General features: G+C 54.2%; 1 protein-coding gene across 1 annotated transcript in view; it reads left to right on the top strand.

Annotated features, from left to right (window-relative positions):
- Window positions 1-618: 618 nt before the first annotated feature.
- Window positions 619-19,024, top strand: part of AP1S3 (adaptor related protein complex 1 subunit sigma 3) — a 53,705-nt gene continuing 35,299 nt past the window's right edge. Inside the window, exon 1 of the mRNA XM_041737399.1 lies at window positions 619-751. Coding sequence (XP_041593333.1) covers window positions 749-751 — 3 coding nt within the window. The 5' untranslated portion in view covers window positions 619-748. The remainder of the gene's footprint in view (window positions 752-19,024) is intronic.

The following is a 19,024-nucleotide window of genomic DNA, read 5'->3' as shown; positions in this document are numbered from 1 at the left end:
CAAAGAACGGATGGATACAGTCAAAACTGCCTGCAGCCCGGGGGTGGGGTGGGGGTGGGGGTGGGGGTGGGGGTGGGGTGGGGTGGGGGTGGGGGTGGGGGTGGGGGTTCTGGAGACCTCCACGGCCACAGGTAGAAACTGGAGGCTCGAGAGAAATGAAGTGGAGACTGGAAGCCCCGAAGTCTTAGGAGAGGCCCTGGAGAGCCTGGCCCTTGGGTTGCAGGGTAGAGAGGGAAGGAGGGAGGGAGGGAGGGAGGGAGGGAAGCGAGCGAGCCCGCAGTCGCTTCTGGGCCGCTCTCCGGGCGCTCCCCCGCGGTCTGGGCCCCGCCCCGCACCCCCCGCAGGTGCCCGCGCAGACACGCGGTCCTCAGACGAAGGAACGACTCGCTCCGGGGCAGGATCCAGCCCCTCGGGGCTCGCGCTCGGGCTCGGGCCGCCGGGGTCGCGGTGCAGAGGCGCGGCAGGTGCAAGTGCACCTGCTGCCGCCTGCGGGGCGCCGCCGGGAGCCGCGGGGGGGGGGGCGGGGGGGGGGAGGGGCGGGGGGGGGGGGGGCGGGGCGGGGGGGGAGGGGCGGGGCGGGGGGAGGGGGAGGGGCGGGGAGGGGGCGGGGGAGGGGGCGGGGCGGACTCCGCCGGCCCCAACTTTCGGCCCGAGGGCATTGTGGGAAGCAGCCGGGTCTGCGGCCGCTCACCTGTCGCCGGGCTCCCGCGCTCCCCGGCCGTCCGCGCTGGGCTGGGGGGGCCCGACCATGGTGAGTGACGGGGGGGGGGGCGGGGGCACCTGCTGCGGCCGCGGGGGCCGCCGCCCGACGGGACGCACCTCGCCGCCCCCGGTGGGCGCTCCTCGGTCCACTCCGCGGTCCGCAGGCGCGGGGTCGGGGTCGGGGTCGGGTCGGGGCGGGGCGGGGCGGGGCGGACCTGTGCTGGGCCGGGGGCTGCGTCCTCGCCGCAGGAGGAGGGAGGCGCGGGAGGCGCGTCGTCCACCGGGAAAGGGCTCCCGGGGCCACAGGGAGGGCTCGAGCCCGCGGCCCGGGCGCAGGTGCAGAGGCGCGCAGGGAGACCGCGCGGGGAGGCGGCCCCTGGGCACCGGGAGGAGACCCCTGGGCACCGGGAGGAGACCCCTGGGCACCCGGAGGAGACCCCTGGGCACCCGGGAGGAGACCCCTGGGCACCGGGAGGAGACCCCTGGGCACCGGGAGGAGACCCCTGGGCACCCGGAGGAGACCCCTGGGCACCGGGAGGAGACCCCTGGGCACCCGGAGGAGACCCCTGGGCACCGGAGGAGACCCCTGGGCACCCGGAGGAGACCCCTGGGCACCCGGGAGGAGACCCCTGGGCACCCGGGAGGAGACCCCTGGGCACCCGGAGGAGACCCCTGGGCACCGGGAGGAGACCCCTGGGCACCCGGAGGAGACCCCTGGGCACCCGGGAGGAGACCCCTGGGCACCCGGAGGAGACCCCTGGGCACCGGGAGAGACCCCTGGGCACCCGGAGGAGACCCCTGGGCACCCGGGAGGAGGACCCCTGGGCACCCGGAGGAGACCCCTGGGCACCGGGAGGAGACCCCTGGGCACCGGAGGAGACCCCTGGGCACCGGGAGGAGACCCCTGGGCACCGGAGGAGACCCCTGGGCACCCGGAGGAGACCCCTGGGCACCGGGAGGAGACCCCTGGGCACCCGGAGGAGACCCCTGGGCACCCGGAGGAGACCCCTGGGCACCCGGAGGAGACCCCTGGGCACCGGGAGGAGACCCCTGGGCACCCGGAGACCCCTGGGCACCGGGAGGAGACCCCTGGGCACCCGGAGGAGACCCCTGGGCACCGGGAGGCGGCCCCTGGGCACCCGGAGGAGACCCCTGGGCACCGGGAGGAGACCCCTGGGCACCCGGAGGAGACCCCTGGGCACCGGGAGGAGACCCCTGGGCACCCGGAGGAGACCCCTGGGCACCGGGAGGAGACCCCTGGGCACCGGAGGAGACCCCTGGGCACCCGGAGGAGACCCCTGGGCACCGGGAGGAGACCCCTGGGCACCCGGAGGAGACCCCTGGGCACCGGGAGGAGACCCCTGGGCACCGGGAGGAGACCCCTGGGCACCCGGAGGAGACCCCTGGGCACCGGGAGGAGACCCCTGGGCACCCGGAGGAGACCCCTGGGCACCCGGAGGAGACCCCTGGGCACCCGGAGGAGACCCCTGGGCACCGGGAGGAGACCCCTGGGCACCCGGAGGAGACCCCTGGGCACCGGGAGGAGACCCCTGGGCACCCGGAGGAGACCCCTGGGCACCGGGAGGGAGACCCCTGGGCACCCGGAGGAGACCCCTGGGCACCGGGAGGAGACCCCTGGGCACCGGGAGGAGACCCCTGGGCACCCGGAGGAGACCCCTGGGCACCGGGAGGAGACCCCTGGGCACCCGGAGGAGACCCCTGGGCACCGGGAGGAGACCCCTGGGCACCCGGAGGAGACCCCTGGGCACCGGGAGGCGGCCCCTGGGCACCCGGAGGAGACCCCTGGGCACCGGGAGGAGACCCCTGGGCACCCGGAGGAGACCCCTGGGCACCCGGAGGAGACCCCTGGGCACCGGGAGGAGACCCCTGGGCACCCGGAGGAGACCCCCTGGGCACCGGGAGGGCGGCCCCTGGGCACCCGGAGGAGACCCCTGGGCACCGGGAGGAGACCCCTGGGCACCCGGAGGAGACCCCTGGGCACCGGGAGGCGGCCCCTGGGCACCCGGAGGAGACCCCTGGGCACCCGGAGGAGACCCCTGGGCACCCGGAGGAGACCCCTGGGCACCGGGAGGCGGCCCCTGGGCACCCGGAGGAGACCCCTGGGCACCCGGAGGAGACCCCTGGGCGGCCGCGGGTCCGGGGCTCGCGGGGGAGCGCAGAGGCCGAGGGTCAGGGTAGATGCGGGGGCCGGGGCGGGGCCGCGGGGTCAGGGGCCGACCCTGGAGGTTCGCTGCCGGGAGCGGGGCCGCTGCCCCCCGGAGGCCTCCTGCTCACCGAGAGGCCGTGACCAGTGGAGCAGCGCTGCCAGGGCGCCTTGCTCGGCTTGCTCGGGCCGGGAGCGAGGGACAGTGCACCGGGCTGGCCCCGGCCAAGGTGCCCGCAGGGAGGGTGCGCCAAGGCCCCGGCACTGGGCATTGCCACTGGGCATTGCAGAGCAGCCAACCGCGGCCTCGGCCTCCAGCAGGGGCAGCAGCATCCCGGCTCCCACAGCACTGGCTGCGCAGGGGTGTCAGTCCTTGGGGTGTCACATGGGCAGGTGGCCAGAGGTGTGTGGGTCCCCGGCCCGTCCCCCAGGCCTTCCCCCACAGCAGAGCTCATGGTCTTGGGCTCTTCTGGAGGCCGCGGGGCGCTGGGCCTCGACCCCGGCTCAGGCAACCTCGCAGCAGCCAGATGACACTAGTGTTAGCTCCTTGCGGTTACCTGCTCCGGCCTGTTTCAGCCCGTGTCTCTGGACAGTCCCCTTGACCTCCCCGCGCGCCAGCTTGCTCCTCTGTGAAATGGGGATAGAAACTGTTCCAAACTGGTAAGAACAGGTTCTCCAAGTGCAGTCTGAGGGATCTGAGGAATCCCTACAACTTGTCACAGGTCCACAAGGTCCAAGTATCTTCATAACGGTTCTTAATAGCACTGGGAGACTTTTTGCCTTTTCCACATTCATTCCCCTGTGACTGAATGTGGACCTTGCTTGAGGCTCACACGCCCCGGGATGGTGTGACACTGTGAATGCAGGAGCAGCTAGGGGTGTCCGGGTGTCCTCTATTGAGCCAGACATCAAGGAGATTTGAAAGATTATAAAATAGTGCCACTCTTTTCAGTAATTTTTTTTTGCTTTAGAAAATATTGTTACTATTCACCTAAAAAGTTATTTCTGTTAACATGTAATAGTATTTTAAAATGAGTTGGTGAATATGTAAAAAAATTTGTTTCCCATTTAAGTGCATATTTAATGTTATTTAAATGCATATTACAGTACATACCCAGGGACACAGCCTACGAGAATAGAAGGCCTTTGGGGCTGTTTTTAAGAGTGTAAAGGAGTCATAGGTTTGGTGAGTTAATGCAACTGAATGCATGTAGAGCTTTGCCCACCGTAAGACCTCAAGGATATGACACCTCATCTGTTACTCCTGCTGTGCATTAGGGGAGAACAAGTGACCCTCCCTGTTGCCCAGCAGCTTGACTTTTGGGCAACGACCACTTTGTGACTTTCTGTCTTTTTTCCTGCTCTGTTCCTGGGTCTTGCCAGCTCTCAAGACTCTAGGAAACTGAAAAGCGCTCGCAGCATCCCGCCTGGTACCTCCACACAGGAAATGGTTCTTCATTCCATTGTGACAGTGGTCCAGGTTTCCAGCCCAGAGATTTCAGACCTCGTGCTTCCTGGGGCTGTGTTTGTATCTGTATTATTTTGTAGGAATCAACTTTGTACTTCTGCACCCTGTCTTTGTTTTAGAAACCTCTGCCATAGAAAACAATGTAGGGCTATTGTGTTTCAGGGACTCCTGTGGTTTCTGAGCCCGGGTGTAGTTAAACATCTTAGTGGGAAGCATTTACCATTGAATGGTCAACAATGTCAATGGAAAAAGGAGGATTTTCTTTTATTTGTTTCTTTATTTTGTTTTCCTGGAAGAAGGTAACAGTGGGGATTTAAAGGGTAAAGTCTGAAAGGCTTTGAAGACACCTTTAGTAAAAATGCAAGTGGACTTTGCTTTATGCAGTCTGCATGCTTCTGAAAAGTTGAAGTGACTCTTAAAACCACATTGTGAACAAGAGTGGAGTTACCGGTCGAAAAGACACCCATGTGGTGCCCCATTTCTGAAATGTGAATCATCATCTTCTTGTGTTACAGATCCAGTTCTCATAATGCATGCTGTTTGTCTAAAGTGAGATAGACTTACAGTAAAAAAAATAATAATCAAAGATTCTTTTGGTGTGATTTTAAATCTTGATGGTTTGAAACAGCATGAGTGCCCTTCTCCTCCTCAATCAAGAAATTCAAAGTTCATGTTCGTTCCTGATCCTGGAAACAGGGAAGAGGAAGAGGAGTTGTAGAGGGTGGGAGAAATCTAACTGTGAACCCGTCGATCCTGCAATGATCCCCCTCTCACCACCACCCCCAGTATCTCACTGTAGTTGTCCAAGGCTTAAGTGAATTGTCATAAGCGTGTAGTTGTTTTGGCAATTTAAGGTCTAGGTCGAGGGTGAGGTAGTTTGTTGCAGTAATGCGTCCTTTCCTGTTCTGAGGCCTGGGTTGGGCTGCTGGCCAGAGGTCAGTGTGGCATAGAGGGGATTGGGAATAGAGGGAGCTGTCCCTCTGTGGTGTTCGGTTGTCCCCAGAGGGAGAAAGGTGTCTCAACAACACCGGTGAGACTTGTATTTACCCCTGGCTGTTGGGATTGTTGCTTTCGAGTTTCCATTACTGGCTTCTGTGGCGAGTCCCATCAACAGCTCACAGTTTTTATACGGCAGGTCACTAACAGCAGCTGGAAGGAAATGGTCAGCAGATTGTGTATTTGCCACAGGGTATTTTAAAAAAAATATTTTATTTAGGGACCCCTGGGTGGCTCAGCGGTTGAGCGGCTGCCTTTGGCTCAGGTCATGACCCCCGGGTCCTGGGATCGAGTCCTGCATCGCGCTCCCCGCAGGGAGCCTGCTTCTCCCTCTGCCTGTGTCTCTGCCTCTCTCTCTGTGTCTCTCATGAATAAATAAATAATTTTTTTTAAAAAAGATTTTATTTATTTATTCAAGGGGAGAGGCAGAGGGAGAAGCAGGCTCCCTGCTGAAAGGGAGCCCGACAATGACAACGCCTGACAATGCAGGACAGCGCGGGCCTGGACCCCAGGACCCTGGGATCATGACCCAGGCGAGGCAGAGGCTTAGCTGACGGACCCCCAGCCCCCTGGCACAGGGTGATTCCGTGTGTGTCCTTTTGGGCCCCGTGAATGACGTCATTATGGACTAAGACATAATAGATGACACTAACCCCCCTCCTCTCCATCCCCCCAACACAAACAGGGAGACTCCTTGAAGAGCCCCAGAGATGAGCACGTGGGGATAGCTCCGGGGTCATCTGTTCGATATTATTTTGTTGTTACCCCGACCAGAGGTTCTCCCAATGAGAGACGTCACAGGGGTTACTTCTTTCCTGGGACTGGCCCCTCATGAGGTCTCCTTTCTGGCACATCTTGTTCTTCCCTGATGGAAAATTCTTTGTTCTCTGTAAAGTATCCTCCCTATTTACCAAGGAGCAACTCCCCCGTGACCGCCCGGATCCCCCAGATGGTGTGATTGAGAGGAGGGCGCAGGAACCAGAGGCACAGCCCCTCCTTGCTCGCACCCGAGCAGCCGGGGGAAATGGGTGAATCCCGGGGCTCCTGAAAGCAGGACACATTGCGCATTTGAGCTGTGATGCGGAAGTGCTGCAAACTATTTACGTTAGGAATGCGGGCCCCTGACTGTCACGAGGAAGCTGGCTTCCAGAAATGTCCAACAGAGCCGCAGACCTGAGCCCTCGGACCTGGACTGGCTCCCTAACTGGTTTCTGAATCGTGCCTGGGCGAAAATAATCCAGGCCTTCATCAGTCTCTGAGCGTGACGGGGCGCAGAGCTAGTCGCTTTGGTCCGGAACGAGGGCGTTCAGGATTCTACGTTTTAGGATCCTTGCTGGATCTCTTCTAGCAGGACTTCAGGGCTGGTAAGAAATGAGAGCAGTGCGGTGCGGGTCAGTGGATGCTGAAACGCTACAGGAACCTTCTTTCCACACTGGGTCATTGAAGAGGGGAAACTAAGGCTGTGCATGTGCGCGTGGCCTGAAGCTGAGGAGCTTGTACTCATTCTTGTAGGGGGGAGACGGCAAGGGACAAATGCGACTCATACAGATGGCTTTAGATTTAAGAAACTTCTCTACACAAAACCAAGAGTGCATTTGGGTCCAAGATGCAAAATGCTTACCAACCTGAACGATAAAAACCTCAGAAATAGCTTGTTTGCGGCTAGCTGCCTGGGACCAGCGCACCACCCCTCAAGGCTACCTGCCTTTTTATGCGGTTCCCGTTATTTTGGTAGAAAAAGTTGAGAGATGGTGTTCTGAGGCAGGGGTCAGAAAAGTTTTTCTGGAAAAGGTTTGGTTGTGAGTATTTTGGGTTTGTGGGTCCTAGAGTCTGTGTCCCTGTCACTCTTCTGTTACAGAGTGAAAGCAGTCATGGGCAAGATGCAAACAGGTGTGGCAATGTTTTCATAAAACTTTATTTATAAGAGCAGGTGGAGGGCCAGCACTGGGCTCTCCCTTGTGGTTTGCTGACCCATGTCCTAAGGTGACTTCCATGAATTCACTGTGGATTTGGCCAATGAATCGGGTACCCGCCCTCGGGTAGGCGAGCTCCAGGGAGGATGGCACCCAGTACAAAATTACAAAATGAAAATGTAGGACCCCTTGTTCAGAAATTATTGATCATGGTGACTGCGGAGCATCAAACCAAGTCTAGGATCCTTCTGAACTGGGGGCTCCAGGTAAGAACCCTGTGTTCACGGAAACTAGCCCTGGGCCTGCGCCCCAGGCGTTGTGTTACGTCCACCAGGAGCTCACGCTGTCCAGGAGCCTGTGTTCTCGGTGGGAAGTTCTCTAAACTCTCGGAACACTCTGTGCCAATCACACAGAAGAAGAAAGGATAAAGCGTTGGCGAGTCCTCGTCATCGCATTTTTTACTGCACAGTCGTCGCAGGCATTTCTGAGGCTGGCGATGTGGGGACTGGTGGGGGCGTGTGGACTGGGGCAGACCCGCCTTGGTGGCTACTTCAGGCCCTGCCATTTCAGCCCTCTGTGGCCTGAGGACGTGGGTCCCTTCATTCTGCCCTCGGTCACCTTGTGACCCGGTCCTGGCTGGACAGAGTCCAGCATCCGTATCCCAGGCCTTGTTCCCAGAGCGGAGCCTGGGGGGTGGGACACCCTGGGTTCCCCAGCCCCTCGCAGGTTCGCCCTAAGGATCCAGGTGTGGTGTAATTTGCCAACGTACATCCTGTACGTCAGGGCCCCATCTGTGTGACATAAGGCAGATGTGCCAGGATCTAAGCTGGAGGCTTCCAGGAGGATATGCAAGCAGCAGCGATTCTTTCTGGGAAGGGCTCTAAGCATCCCGTGTGGTTAATTTTCCCTTTTTATTACATGTTCTATCAGACCATGCAGTTTTCTCCATTTGAATGTTGTCTCTTCTGAATTATGTGAAACATGACTTTAAAATATTTTGCCATTTACATTACTTCTCCAGCAAAACTCTCTGTCTTGTTTTCCCCTGAGTTTCGTGACTTCTGAAGGTCGGATGTGTCTAGAATCGGGATGGAAGCTGAAGTAGTTCCCTGAAAATAAACACGCACACGAGGCCCTGGAGGCTTCTGGAACTTGGGCTCTGGGCTAGACGTGTAGGTTTCTGTTTGCACCTTGCTCTCATCTGGGAACCGAGAATAGCCGAGGGGAAGAAAACGTGCTTCATCTTTCTCATTTCAGCGACCCTGAACTTTTTTTTTTAAGGGTTTTATTCATTTATTCATGAGAGACACAGAGACAGAGAGAGAGAGAGGCAGAGACACAGGCAGAGGGAGAAGCAGGCTCCGCGCAGGGAGCCCGACGTGGGACTCCATCCTGGGTCCCCAGGATCCCGCCCTGGGCTGAAGGCGGCGCTAAACCACTGGGCCACCCAGGCTGGAGGTTTTTGGTCACAATGTGGAATGTCTCTAGTCCCTTCAAGGACGCAGCCGTTCAAGTACGAGATGGTTCTCAGACCCCCGGGGTCGGGCCCTCGGCCTTCCGTCCCGGAAGCAGCCAAACGTTCCAGCGACTTTAAGAAGTCACGTCTCTGAAAAAGTGAGGAAGGCCCCACCGCATGGGGCATCGGATTCCCATTACCGCCCAACTGTTCTGCCCCCAGTTCCAGGGTCGCCCCCCCACCAGCTTCCTTGCCTTCCCTTAAAAAAGGGGAAAAAAGGCATCCGCTCCTCATGATGCAGGTGAAACGATAAAAGGCTTGGAAACATGTTTCTTTTGAGAGAAGTGTCGGAATGTCATCGCGGGCCGGCAGCGGGGCCGTGGGAGGACAGTCCCTGCTCCCCGCGGCGGGGCACCCGGCGCCTTGCAGCCCGGCCTGCGCCTCCACGTGCCCCCTCGCAGAGCCCCGGCGGCCGCCGGTGTGTCCGGGACAGGATGAGACGAGAGGCACGTGGCCCCGGGCCTGCGTGTGAGCCCGGTGACCTGGGGCGCTTTGCTTCGCCCCCTTGCACGGGCCCGACTTCCTCAATTTACCTGAAGATTGAACAAGATAACCCAGAGCAAGCCCTTGGCATGCGGCCCCGCACCTGGAGCGCATTCCATCCACATTAGCTCGGCGATTTTTTGTTTAAAGAGAAACAGAAGAAAAAAAACAAAAAACCCAGCAAGATGTTTAAAACTGGCTCATCACTTGTGCTTTCCCCGCCCTAGGAAACTTATTTGAACCAATGAACGGAAAGAAACAAAACAGCCCAGACTGTAAGCAGCAGGGAGGTGAGAGAAGGTGTCGGGGCGACTGCACGATCACAGTGTTTCTCCGCTGTGGTTCGAAGCCCAGCGTGTATATGGGATGGGACATTTTTCTGTTATTGCTTAGACCAGTATTTTCAGTTTCTTTATGAAGAAGCCAAGTCCTCTGATCTAAGTGCACTGCGGATGAGGCCTCCCTTTCAGACGTTCTTTGGGCCTCATGACATCCTTGCTTGAAGGGTTCAGATAATCCACTCTACATCCACCGTCGTGGTAAGAATCTAAGGGGGAAGTGACTATATAACAAGGGAGGTCCATCTCTCAGCTTGAACCTGAACTCTTCTTTTTTTTTAATTTTTAAAAAAGATGTTATTTATTTATTCATGAGAGACCCAGAGAGAGGCAGAGACACACAGGAAGAGGGAGAAGCAGGCTCCCTGCGGGCAGCCCGGTGCAGGACTCGATCCTGGGACCCTGGGGTCACGCCCTGAGTGGAAGGCAGATGCTCAACCGCCGAGCCACCCTGGGGCTCCAAACTTGAACTTTTCAAAGAGGACGATGGATGTGCCATCTCCCACCTCCTAGCAAATTTCGCTCACTGGCTGTAGACGTCGTTGTCAAGTCGTAAAGGCCCCAGGGACAGATTTTTTTAATGAGTGCCAGGTAGGCTGCATTAGGGAGAAAATGAAAGTTCTTAATAAACATTTTAAGTGGTCATCACCAGGCAGGGTGCTGCGGGCAGCATCGCAAGCACAGCCTCTTAAACAAAACTGTTCCTGATTATAGAAAAATTCACATTAAGAAAGACCAAATAAGCATCACTGTGAAATACAAATAGGGTCCCAAGTCCCTAATGTTTCATGCAGCTTCAAAGTCATAGGGAAACGTCGCCTGGAAATGCGACCCCTCTATTTCCAGTATCTTTTTGGTCCTTAAGTGATTTGAAACAGAACCAAAGGCCAGGCTGCGTCTCAGAAGACTCCAGGAGAAAATCCTAATTACAGGCATATTTACCAGAAGACAGAAATCCGATGATTAACAGGTATCGTTGGGATATTCCAAGTCGATCGCTCTGTCCAGAGGAAGTGATACGTGGAGAAATCATATGTGAATCACGTTTCAGGCTGGGTACCCCCCCCCCCCCACCCGCCTTCACTTGTTCTCCTCTTTGAGTTCTTAACCCGGGAGGTTATTAGAAAAGAAAAACCTCCAAGTGTCAGATCTGTTTCTTGAGGGCAAGAAGCTTGTGTCGTCGGGAAGAAATTTCTCCCGTGCGTAGCCAATCTAGGCGAGTGCGGGAGTGACAGCACCAAAGTCTGCGCGGGATTATATAACGGCTGCAGGAATTCCGTGAGGCGGGCCCGGGAGGGCTCAAGGCCACAGGCCTGAGTCCAGAAGGGCAGCGCGATCCTGCCTCGGGCTCCTCGGAAGACACTGTACTGTGCGTGTGAGTGGGGCGGGTTAATAAGCTGACCGTAGAGACGGGCCGGCGGTGAGGAAGCGCCGATCCTGGGGGAGAGCCTGCTTTGGCCCCCCCGCACCCCGCGGTCTCACTCTGCGCTCCCGTCGACCCCGCTAGGACAGGATTCCTCCAGTGTCATCCCAGAGCCATACTTCTCACAAGTAGGTTTCCAGATAGCTCAAGAGCACGGTGGGGTGTGTGTGTGTGTGTGTTTGAATTTTAGAGTAAAAAAAAAAAATGTCAATACCCTCCTCAAGTATTTGGGGGAAACAGATCAAAAGTATCTTGAGGCTTGTCCAAAGTCAGGGGCAGACTCACTTCATCCCACTGCTTGTTTTTTTTTTTTTTTTTTTCCACTGCTTGGTTTTAGAGATAAGTTTTGCCTTCTTGGCAGCCAAGGTACAATGTCCCTGAAATCTGCAGGTGTACTTAAGGGTGTGTGTGCGCGTGAGTTGTCTCAGGTGGCCGAGTTCCATCGTGTCTCTCTCTCTCAAACACCGCCTGCGGTTCTTTCCCTCTACTGCCCTGTGTGTCTGTCCCCAAACTCTCTTCTCCCACTTTCACATGTTTCGAAAAGGAAAGGTCAATTTAGGGGTACCCGGGGGCTCAGCGGTGGAGCATCTGGCTTTGGCTCAGGTCAAGACCCCGGGTCCTGGGATCGAATCCCACGTCGGGCTCCCTGCATGGAGCCTGCTTCTCCCTCTGCCTGTCTCTGCCTCTCTCTCTGTGTCTCTCATGAATAAATAAATAAAATCTTGAAAAAAAGGGGAAAGATCAATTTAGTGGCAGCACAGGATGGCCAGCCAAGGAAGACCGAACAGCCTAACGCTTGGCCTGGCTCTGCGCTGAGTGAGGGGCCCCGGAGCCATCCCCGCCTGTGCTGCTCCCCCACCTTCCCTGCCAGATCTTGCTGTCGCGGGGGCCTGGACCCGGGGCCTGGTGTCAGCAGCCCTTCTGGGCTCTCACAGAGCGTCCTCAGCTGCGAGAAGACCCTGGGCCTCTGCAAACCTGATATACGCCTGTTTTCCGAATGTGCCAGAATGAGAGGCAGGGCCGGCCTGGAGCTCAGGGGTGGACCCGCACGGCCTTGTGTCCTGCGGACGAGCTGGGCCTGTCCTGGGTGCAGCGGGCAGGTGCGGTGCCCGTCGGCCGCTGGCCTCAAGGCGCGGGGCCGCTCCCACGGTGCGCGGCTCGGCATCGCGGGTCATCGCATCGCTGCTCGGCTGCTCGGCTGCAGGGTGACGTGAGTGTGCTGGGCTCAGGCGGGGCGGGTGTCAGAGAGGCCCAGCGCTGTCCTTGCGCTTTAGGTACAAGCCTCCTGAGCGCCTACTGTGGTCTGAACCCAGGATCGGAGATTGTTAGGAGTCCCGTGGGGACCGCCAAGTAGAGCAGCCTGTGTGCTTCCCCCAACTTGGGGTTTCTTTAGAGAATGTCGAAAAGGAAGGTGTGGTCAGCAGGGGCTCGGGACCACGGGGAGGTGGGAGTGTTGAGGTGGTCCTGAAAGGGGGGTCCAGAACTCGGGGAGGAGCGCTTCAGACGTGGGCAGGGAGGAGGAGCGGGTGGCAGGTGGGCCCCGGCAGGAGGGGTCTCAGGGCCTGCAAGCAGGTGACAGGGCCCACGGGGGAGTGGGTTTGGAAAACACACACACACACACACACACACACACACACGCACTCTCCCCAGATACCCAGATACCTAGTTCACAAGGTGGAGCACTTTGGTGGGAGATGTTGGGAGACAGGAAGGTTTCTCCATGTCCGTCATCTGGGACACAGTCCGAGGGGCTGGCTTTTTAGTTTCCTGTTCAGGAGCGTCACTCCATGGATGGGGACGGGCCGCATGACGGGCTCCGCTTGGGACAGACACCTGGACTAAACCTCTGCCCCTCTGCAGTATTATATAGGGTATTGTATAGGGTAGTCTGTACACGGCACTGATTTGAAGTTTTAAGATGAAATTTTAAACTTTTATGTTCATCTTTTTTTATGGGATGTGAGTTGAACAACTATACCCATTTCTTAGGAAAACTTAAGCCTGCCTTTGCCTATGATCATTTTAGAACAAAATTCAGGGGCGCCTGGGTGGCTCAGTCCATTGGGCGTCTGCCTTCAGCCCAGGTCATGATGCCGGGTCCTGGGATCGAGTTCCGATCTGGCTCCCGGCTCAGCGGGGAGTCTGCTTCTCTGTCTGCCTCTGCCTCCCCCCTCCTCTCAAATCAATAAAACCTTAAAAAAAAATAAACAAAATCCAGGCAGTATTTATTGAGCAGCTCTATGTCAATACCTATTAAAATTCATACATTAGACTTAACTTAAAAACTCCCAACTTTGGCTCCTTGTGTAACGTTGGAAAAGACTTATCCTTTTGTCAGTTGTTGCAAGATAAACAAGTTGTGCTCTGAGAAAAAAATTTTTTTTGAAGTGACCTTCTTTGAAGTAATGGGCCTGTCTGAGTAAGTGATGCTTATCCATATTTATGAGTAAAATCAGTATCAAAAGTGTCTGTTAAATCATGATAGAAAGTAATTTTTGGAGCAACTGGCTTAGCAAACATTATCCCAGTACAGTTTGCGTCGGTGTCCTCTTTGTGCCACGTAAATCAGTTTCAAGGTCAAAATGCTGATGTTTTAAAGACCACACTAAGTTTTCCTAACACAGTGGCATTAAGACTTTTTAGTAAAACCAGCTTCAAAATCCTATTCTCCTGAGCTCTTCCTTATAGCCAGTGAATTTGATGATATTTTATCAGTAAGAGTTCAAAGAATAGAAGATTTAAGATAAGTAGATCTGCAATAATCAATGTATTTTCAGCAAATGTCTACAACATGAATGTTTCTAAAATATACTTCTAATTTAGTTTTTTATTATTATTATTTATTTATGATAGTCATACAGAGAGAGAGAGAGAGAGAGAGAGGCAGAGACACAGGCAGAGGGAGAAGCAGGCTCCATGCACGTGGAGCCCGACGTGGGATTCGATCCCGGGTCTCCAGGATCGCGCCCGGGGCCAAAGGCAGGCGCCAAACCGCTGCGCCACCCAGGGATCCCAATATACTTCTAATTTAGAATCATATTCTGTAACTAGTCTTAACTCTGGGAGCTAAAAATTTTATACCTTGAACAAAAGTGGCCCCCAAGAGATATAAAGTTCTTTTTCTTATTCATGCGAAATAAGACAATCATAAACAGAATAGGACTTCCTTTTCTTTACAAAGCATCTTTTTTTTTCTCCCCGGTTTTATTGAGATGTAATTGACCAACAAATCTTGGGGTGGTATTTTTTTATAATTGGATAAGATTTATAATTAAATATCAGCTTTCCTGCCAACTCACACATGTTTGGGTGCCAATGACTTGAGAGTCTATTCTGCAGCTACACATGGCTAAAATTAGATCTGATTTCTGAGTTTTAAAATAACTGTTCAACATGTTGTGCAAGGAAAAGGAGTGAGAAAATAGAGGGTACTCTTCTGACATTGGTAGCTCCTCTACTGGGTGACGTAAAGAATGGTTATTTCCAGCAAACGTGATCCCGAAACATCTGTTGTATCCTCCCTTTCAGAAGCACTTCATGCTATTTGGGAGGGCAGAGGAGAGGGAGGCGGGCTCAGGGCTGAGGATGCGGAGCCCATCTTCAGCCCCGTGGGCACAGGGCGGATGCCGTGATCCACCCCCCTCCCCCCCAACCTGGGCCAGGCCGGGGCAGGGTGAGGTGTGCCGCTCCCCAGATTCTCGCGGGCAGGCCTTGGAGGCCACCAGGTAGGGGGGAAGCGCTTTGGCCAGTGCATCTTTATTTCACCTCCTGCCCTCGGTCATTCACATCTCCCGGAAAGGCATCGTATGATGAGATTCGGGCAGGACGTCAGATTCACTATCAAATAATTAGCCCTGAGGTCACATTAATGGCAATTAAAATAGCATTAAATGGTGTACCTATGACTGAAGCTTACGTCTGTGACAAGGAAATAAGGTCCCCGTGATGCGTGGAGCGTGCAGAAGATACCCGGCCGGCGGTTCTCGACGTCCTCTGGGATAAGAAGCCCTTTGGAAAATCTGCTAAAATTTCTGGACCTGTTCCCTAGAGCAGTTGCTCATGATTCTAAAATTTTGCATAGACTTTTGAGAAGTCTACCAGCACCCCTTTCCCTTTTATGTCCTCCTTAGGCCTTGGGCGTTTATTATGAAGATATAGAGTCCTACCCGAATTCAAACCCTAGCTCTGCCACCTGGATCTTGTGACTCCAGGAAAGTCTTTTAAGTGTCAACAACTCAATTTCTTTTATCTTCAAAATGATACATCACCTAAGTATGTGGATTAAACAATGTATTACATATAAATTTACCCCAAACTGTGCCTGCCATGCAATGGGTCGTTTTTTGTCTTTTAAAATATTTTATTTATTTATTCATGAGAGACACAGGGAGAAAGGCAGAGACCCAGGCAGAGGGAGAAGCAGGCTCCCTGCGGGGAGCCCTATGTGGGACTCGATCCTAGGACCCCCGGGGTCACGTCCTGAGCTGAAGGGAGACACTCAACCACTGAGCCACCTGGGTGTCCCAGGTTTTTTTTTTCTTTCTTTCTTTTTTTTTTTTTTTTTAAGATTTTATACATTTATTTGAGAGAGAGAGTGAGCTCACAAGTTGGTGGTGGGGGGGCGGTAGAGGGAGAAGCAGATGCCCCAACTGAGCAGGGAGCCAGATGCAGGACTTGATCCCATGACCCCCAAGATCATGACCTGAGACAAAGGCAGACGCTTAACCTGAGCCACCCAGGCGCCCCTCAGTGGTTTGTTTTCACCGATAAATATAGTTGCCACGTGGAACACTGTTCATATCGCACAGTCAGTAGACCCAAGGCTTCCTGAGCAGAAAGGGCCCCTGAGAAGTTCAGCGATGGTCACTTGGGAGAGTGTGGGATCAGAGCAGTGAGACGGGGGCAGCAACGGGGTCTCCAGGGTCGTCTCCGTCAGGTAAAATGATACTATATCCACCTCCACCCTGGTGAACAGGTCAACAGGATACTCAGAGGGGCCAGACAGGGCGTCTTTCCCCCTAGGGATCTGCTGACAAATTCTTCCAAATTGTCCTTTTTCCCCAAGGACTCTGGGCAGACCAGTGCTGCTGACATGTCAGTCTTCAGACAGGCTACTGCTGAGTCCATCCTGAAGGCCCTACTGGTTTCCACGCCAGCCACGGAGCCACCACGCCGTGGTTGATTGGACCGCGTCTTCTACAGAGCTGATGTCACCACTGTGGGCGAGTTGATTCTGGTTTATTCTGGTTTCCAGGTGATGGCGATTCCCTGTGGTCCTCTGCGGGCAGTGCTGTTCTGCAGAGTCACGCATCCACCTCACACAGGCGCCGGCCCACGGGGTAGCTGGCAGCCTGCGGTGGCCGTGCCCATTTGAAGACCACCTTCGGGTGGTAGGAAGGGTTGGTGTGGGCGCGGGGAAGGCCGCAGGCGTTCTGTGCCGGAATCCGCCTCTGCCATCCTCCGGCCTGTGAGCTTGGCCCCCGGCACGGCCATCCCAGGGGGTCTCTCCGGGGCCTCGCATGAATGTGCGCCCCGGTCCTTGCTGTGGTTGTCGTGGCTGCTCATGCTTCCTGCTTCCCTTAGCAGTGCTGCGAGTTCGTGGCCTGGAGCCCTGACTTTGTTCCCGAAGGGCCATGTGATCTCTTGATTTGTTTTGGTCAAGTGACCAACTGAAGTGGTTTTTTCCAAACGTAGGGGGATGAAAGGAATAAGCACCCAGCATCTGTCACAGAGGTTTGTCGTCACCGCCCAGGTCACCTGACTTTCCTAATCAAGCCAATTAACCTAAGAGGGTCAGGTTTGTTCTGCTAGTATTGTGTTCTGTGGAATATTCACGTAAGAGTGGTTTATGTGCTTTTATTCTTTGCTGTGGACTGAAAACCTTTTTAGATTTCTTAGGAAGCCAGGCCCGTCGCTTTAGTTTTCCTTGCAAGGTTCACGGGTGAGGTTGGTTTTGCAAGCCTGCGCATCATTCCTGGTAGGTTAGTTCATGCCCAACTAACACGGCCTGAGGTTGGTTCGTAAACTTAGGAGGGAAGGTGATTGTTCTCTGAGGGTTAAATCAGAACCTAAAAGAATTGTTATTTAGGTCTTTCTGGAATTAATTAACCCAGTCTCTCTGCTTTCCCTGGATTGTGTCCAAAACCAACCCTGGACAGATTCTCCCAGACTTCCCTCCTCCAGACTCTTCCTCCCAAAGAATATGTGTCATACACGGGAGCCCACGACTAAAATTTACCACACAAGGAGAATCAAAGACTGTCCTCAGTTTTTTTTATTTTTTTAAGATTTTATTTATTTATTCCTGAGAGACACAGAAAGAGGCAGAGACACAGGCAGAGAGAGGAGCAGACTCCGTGCAGGGAACCCAATGTGGGACTCGATCCCAGGACCCCGGGGTCACACCCTGAGCCAAAGGGAGACGCTCAACCACTGAGACACACAGGCATTCCGAAAAGTAAATTTTTTTTTATTAGCCTTATTACTAGTTTTGATTCCAGTTTACTTGTTTTTGTGACTTGATGGCACATTTCTGGTTTTATCCCTCCCTCTTTTCACTATTTGAACACTGGGACAATGTTGTGCAAGCAGGGCTCCAAGGAGATCCTGAAGCCCCCACATCTCTTTAATCAGAGCTGCTCAGATTTCACTTTTTACCCTTTGTAATTCACTTTTATTTAGATATAGGCATTCTGTGTTTAAAAAAACAAAACAAAAACAAAGTCCCTCAAACTTGAAAACCCCTTCTCTAAGGGCAAAGGCTAGAAGAGAACTAAGTTTTATTATTGAACTTGCCTTACACCAGGTAAGCAATGACTCACATACCTGGGGGAGAAGACTCTGGTCAGCAAATGTGATACTTGTGTTTTTCTATCACATTTGGTATCTGAGAAGTACAAAAAAAAATGCCTTATGACTGCCCATCGGAGAATCACCCTCTGCCTTCCATTATTTTGAAGAATATATGGTTATCATTGCCTCGTGCGGTAGATATCTAGTGTCAGACTGTTGGGTTTGAAAGGAACTGTGGAAGTTATTCCAGACCCAGCACCCCAGAGATGCTGGCCAAATTGTATAGTCACATGGACCTGGTTCTTGGTAAAATCCGGAATTGTAACCACAGTTTACGCCATTAGGCTGTGTTATTTTTTCCTAAGGCTATTATTTTACTAACTGAACAGTAAATAGGAAGAGAATAAGCAAACCTCAAACTACTCACAGGACACCTAAGAACTATTAAATCACATATTCTAGTTTCTACAACTTATGTCCAAGAGGCCCCCACCACATGAGCACGACTCCCAAGTTCCAAATAGCCATCAAATCAGAATGCCCCCAGCATCTACCACTGTATAGAGATGGAATTGTTAAAAATGGATGCAAAACAACTCAATGAAAAAAAAAGGACAAAGGCCTTGAATAGACATTTTCCCAGAGAAAACATCAAAATGACAGATATGCACATGGAAAAAAAATCCTCAATGTCATGATTCATTAGGGAAATGTAATTCAGGATGATGGGGTGCCTGGGGGGCTCAGCGGTTGAGGGTCTGCCTTGGGCTCAGGTTATGGCTCCGGGATCCCGGGATCGAGTCCCACATCGGGCTCCCTCGGCCTATGTCTCTGCCTCTCTCTGTGTCTCTCAGTAATAAATAAATAAAATCTTAAAAAAAAAAATCAGGGTGATAATGAGATGGCACTTTACACCCATCAGAATGACTACTATTTAAAAACACCAGAAAATAACAAGTGTTGGCAAAGATGTGGAGAGACTGGGACTCTCAGGTGCTGCTGGTGGGAATGGAAGATGTGTGGCTGCTGTGGAAAACAGTTATGGTTGCTCCTCAAAAAAATTAACCATAGAATTGCCATATGATCCAGCAATTCCACTTCTGGGTACGTGTCCAAAAGAATTGGAAGCAGAGACTTGGAAGGATGTGTGCACCCATGTCTGTAACATCACCAACCATTACTCACCACAGAATGGAAGCAACCCTAACGTCCACTGATGGGCGAGTGGC

This window comes from Vulpes lagopus, chromosome 22 (assembly GCF_018345385.1).
Source record: "Vulpes lagopus strain Blue_001 chromosome 22, ASM1834538v1, whole genome shotgun sequence".
NCBI lineage: Eukaryota > Metazoa > Chordata > Mammalia > Carnivora > Canidae > Vulpes > Vulpes lagopus.
This window is presented reverse-complemented; position numbering and strand designations above follow the sequence as displayed.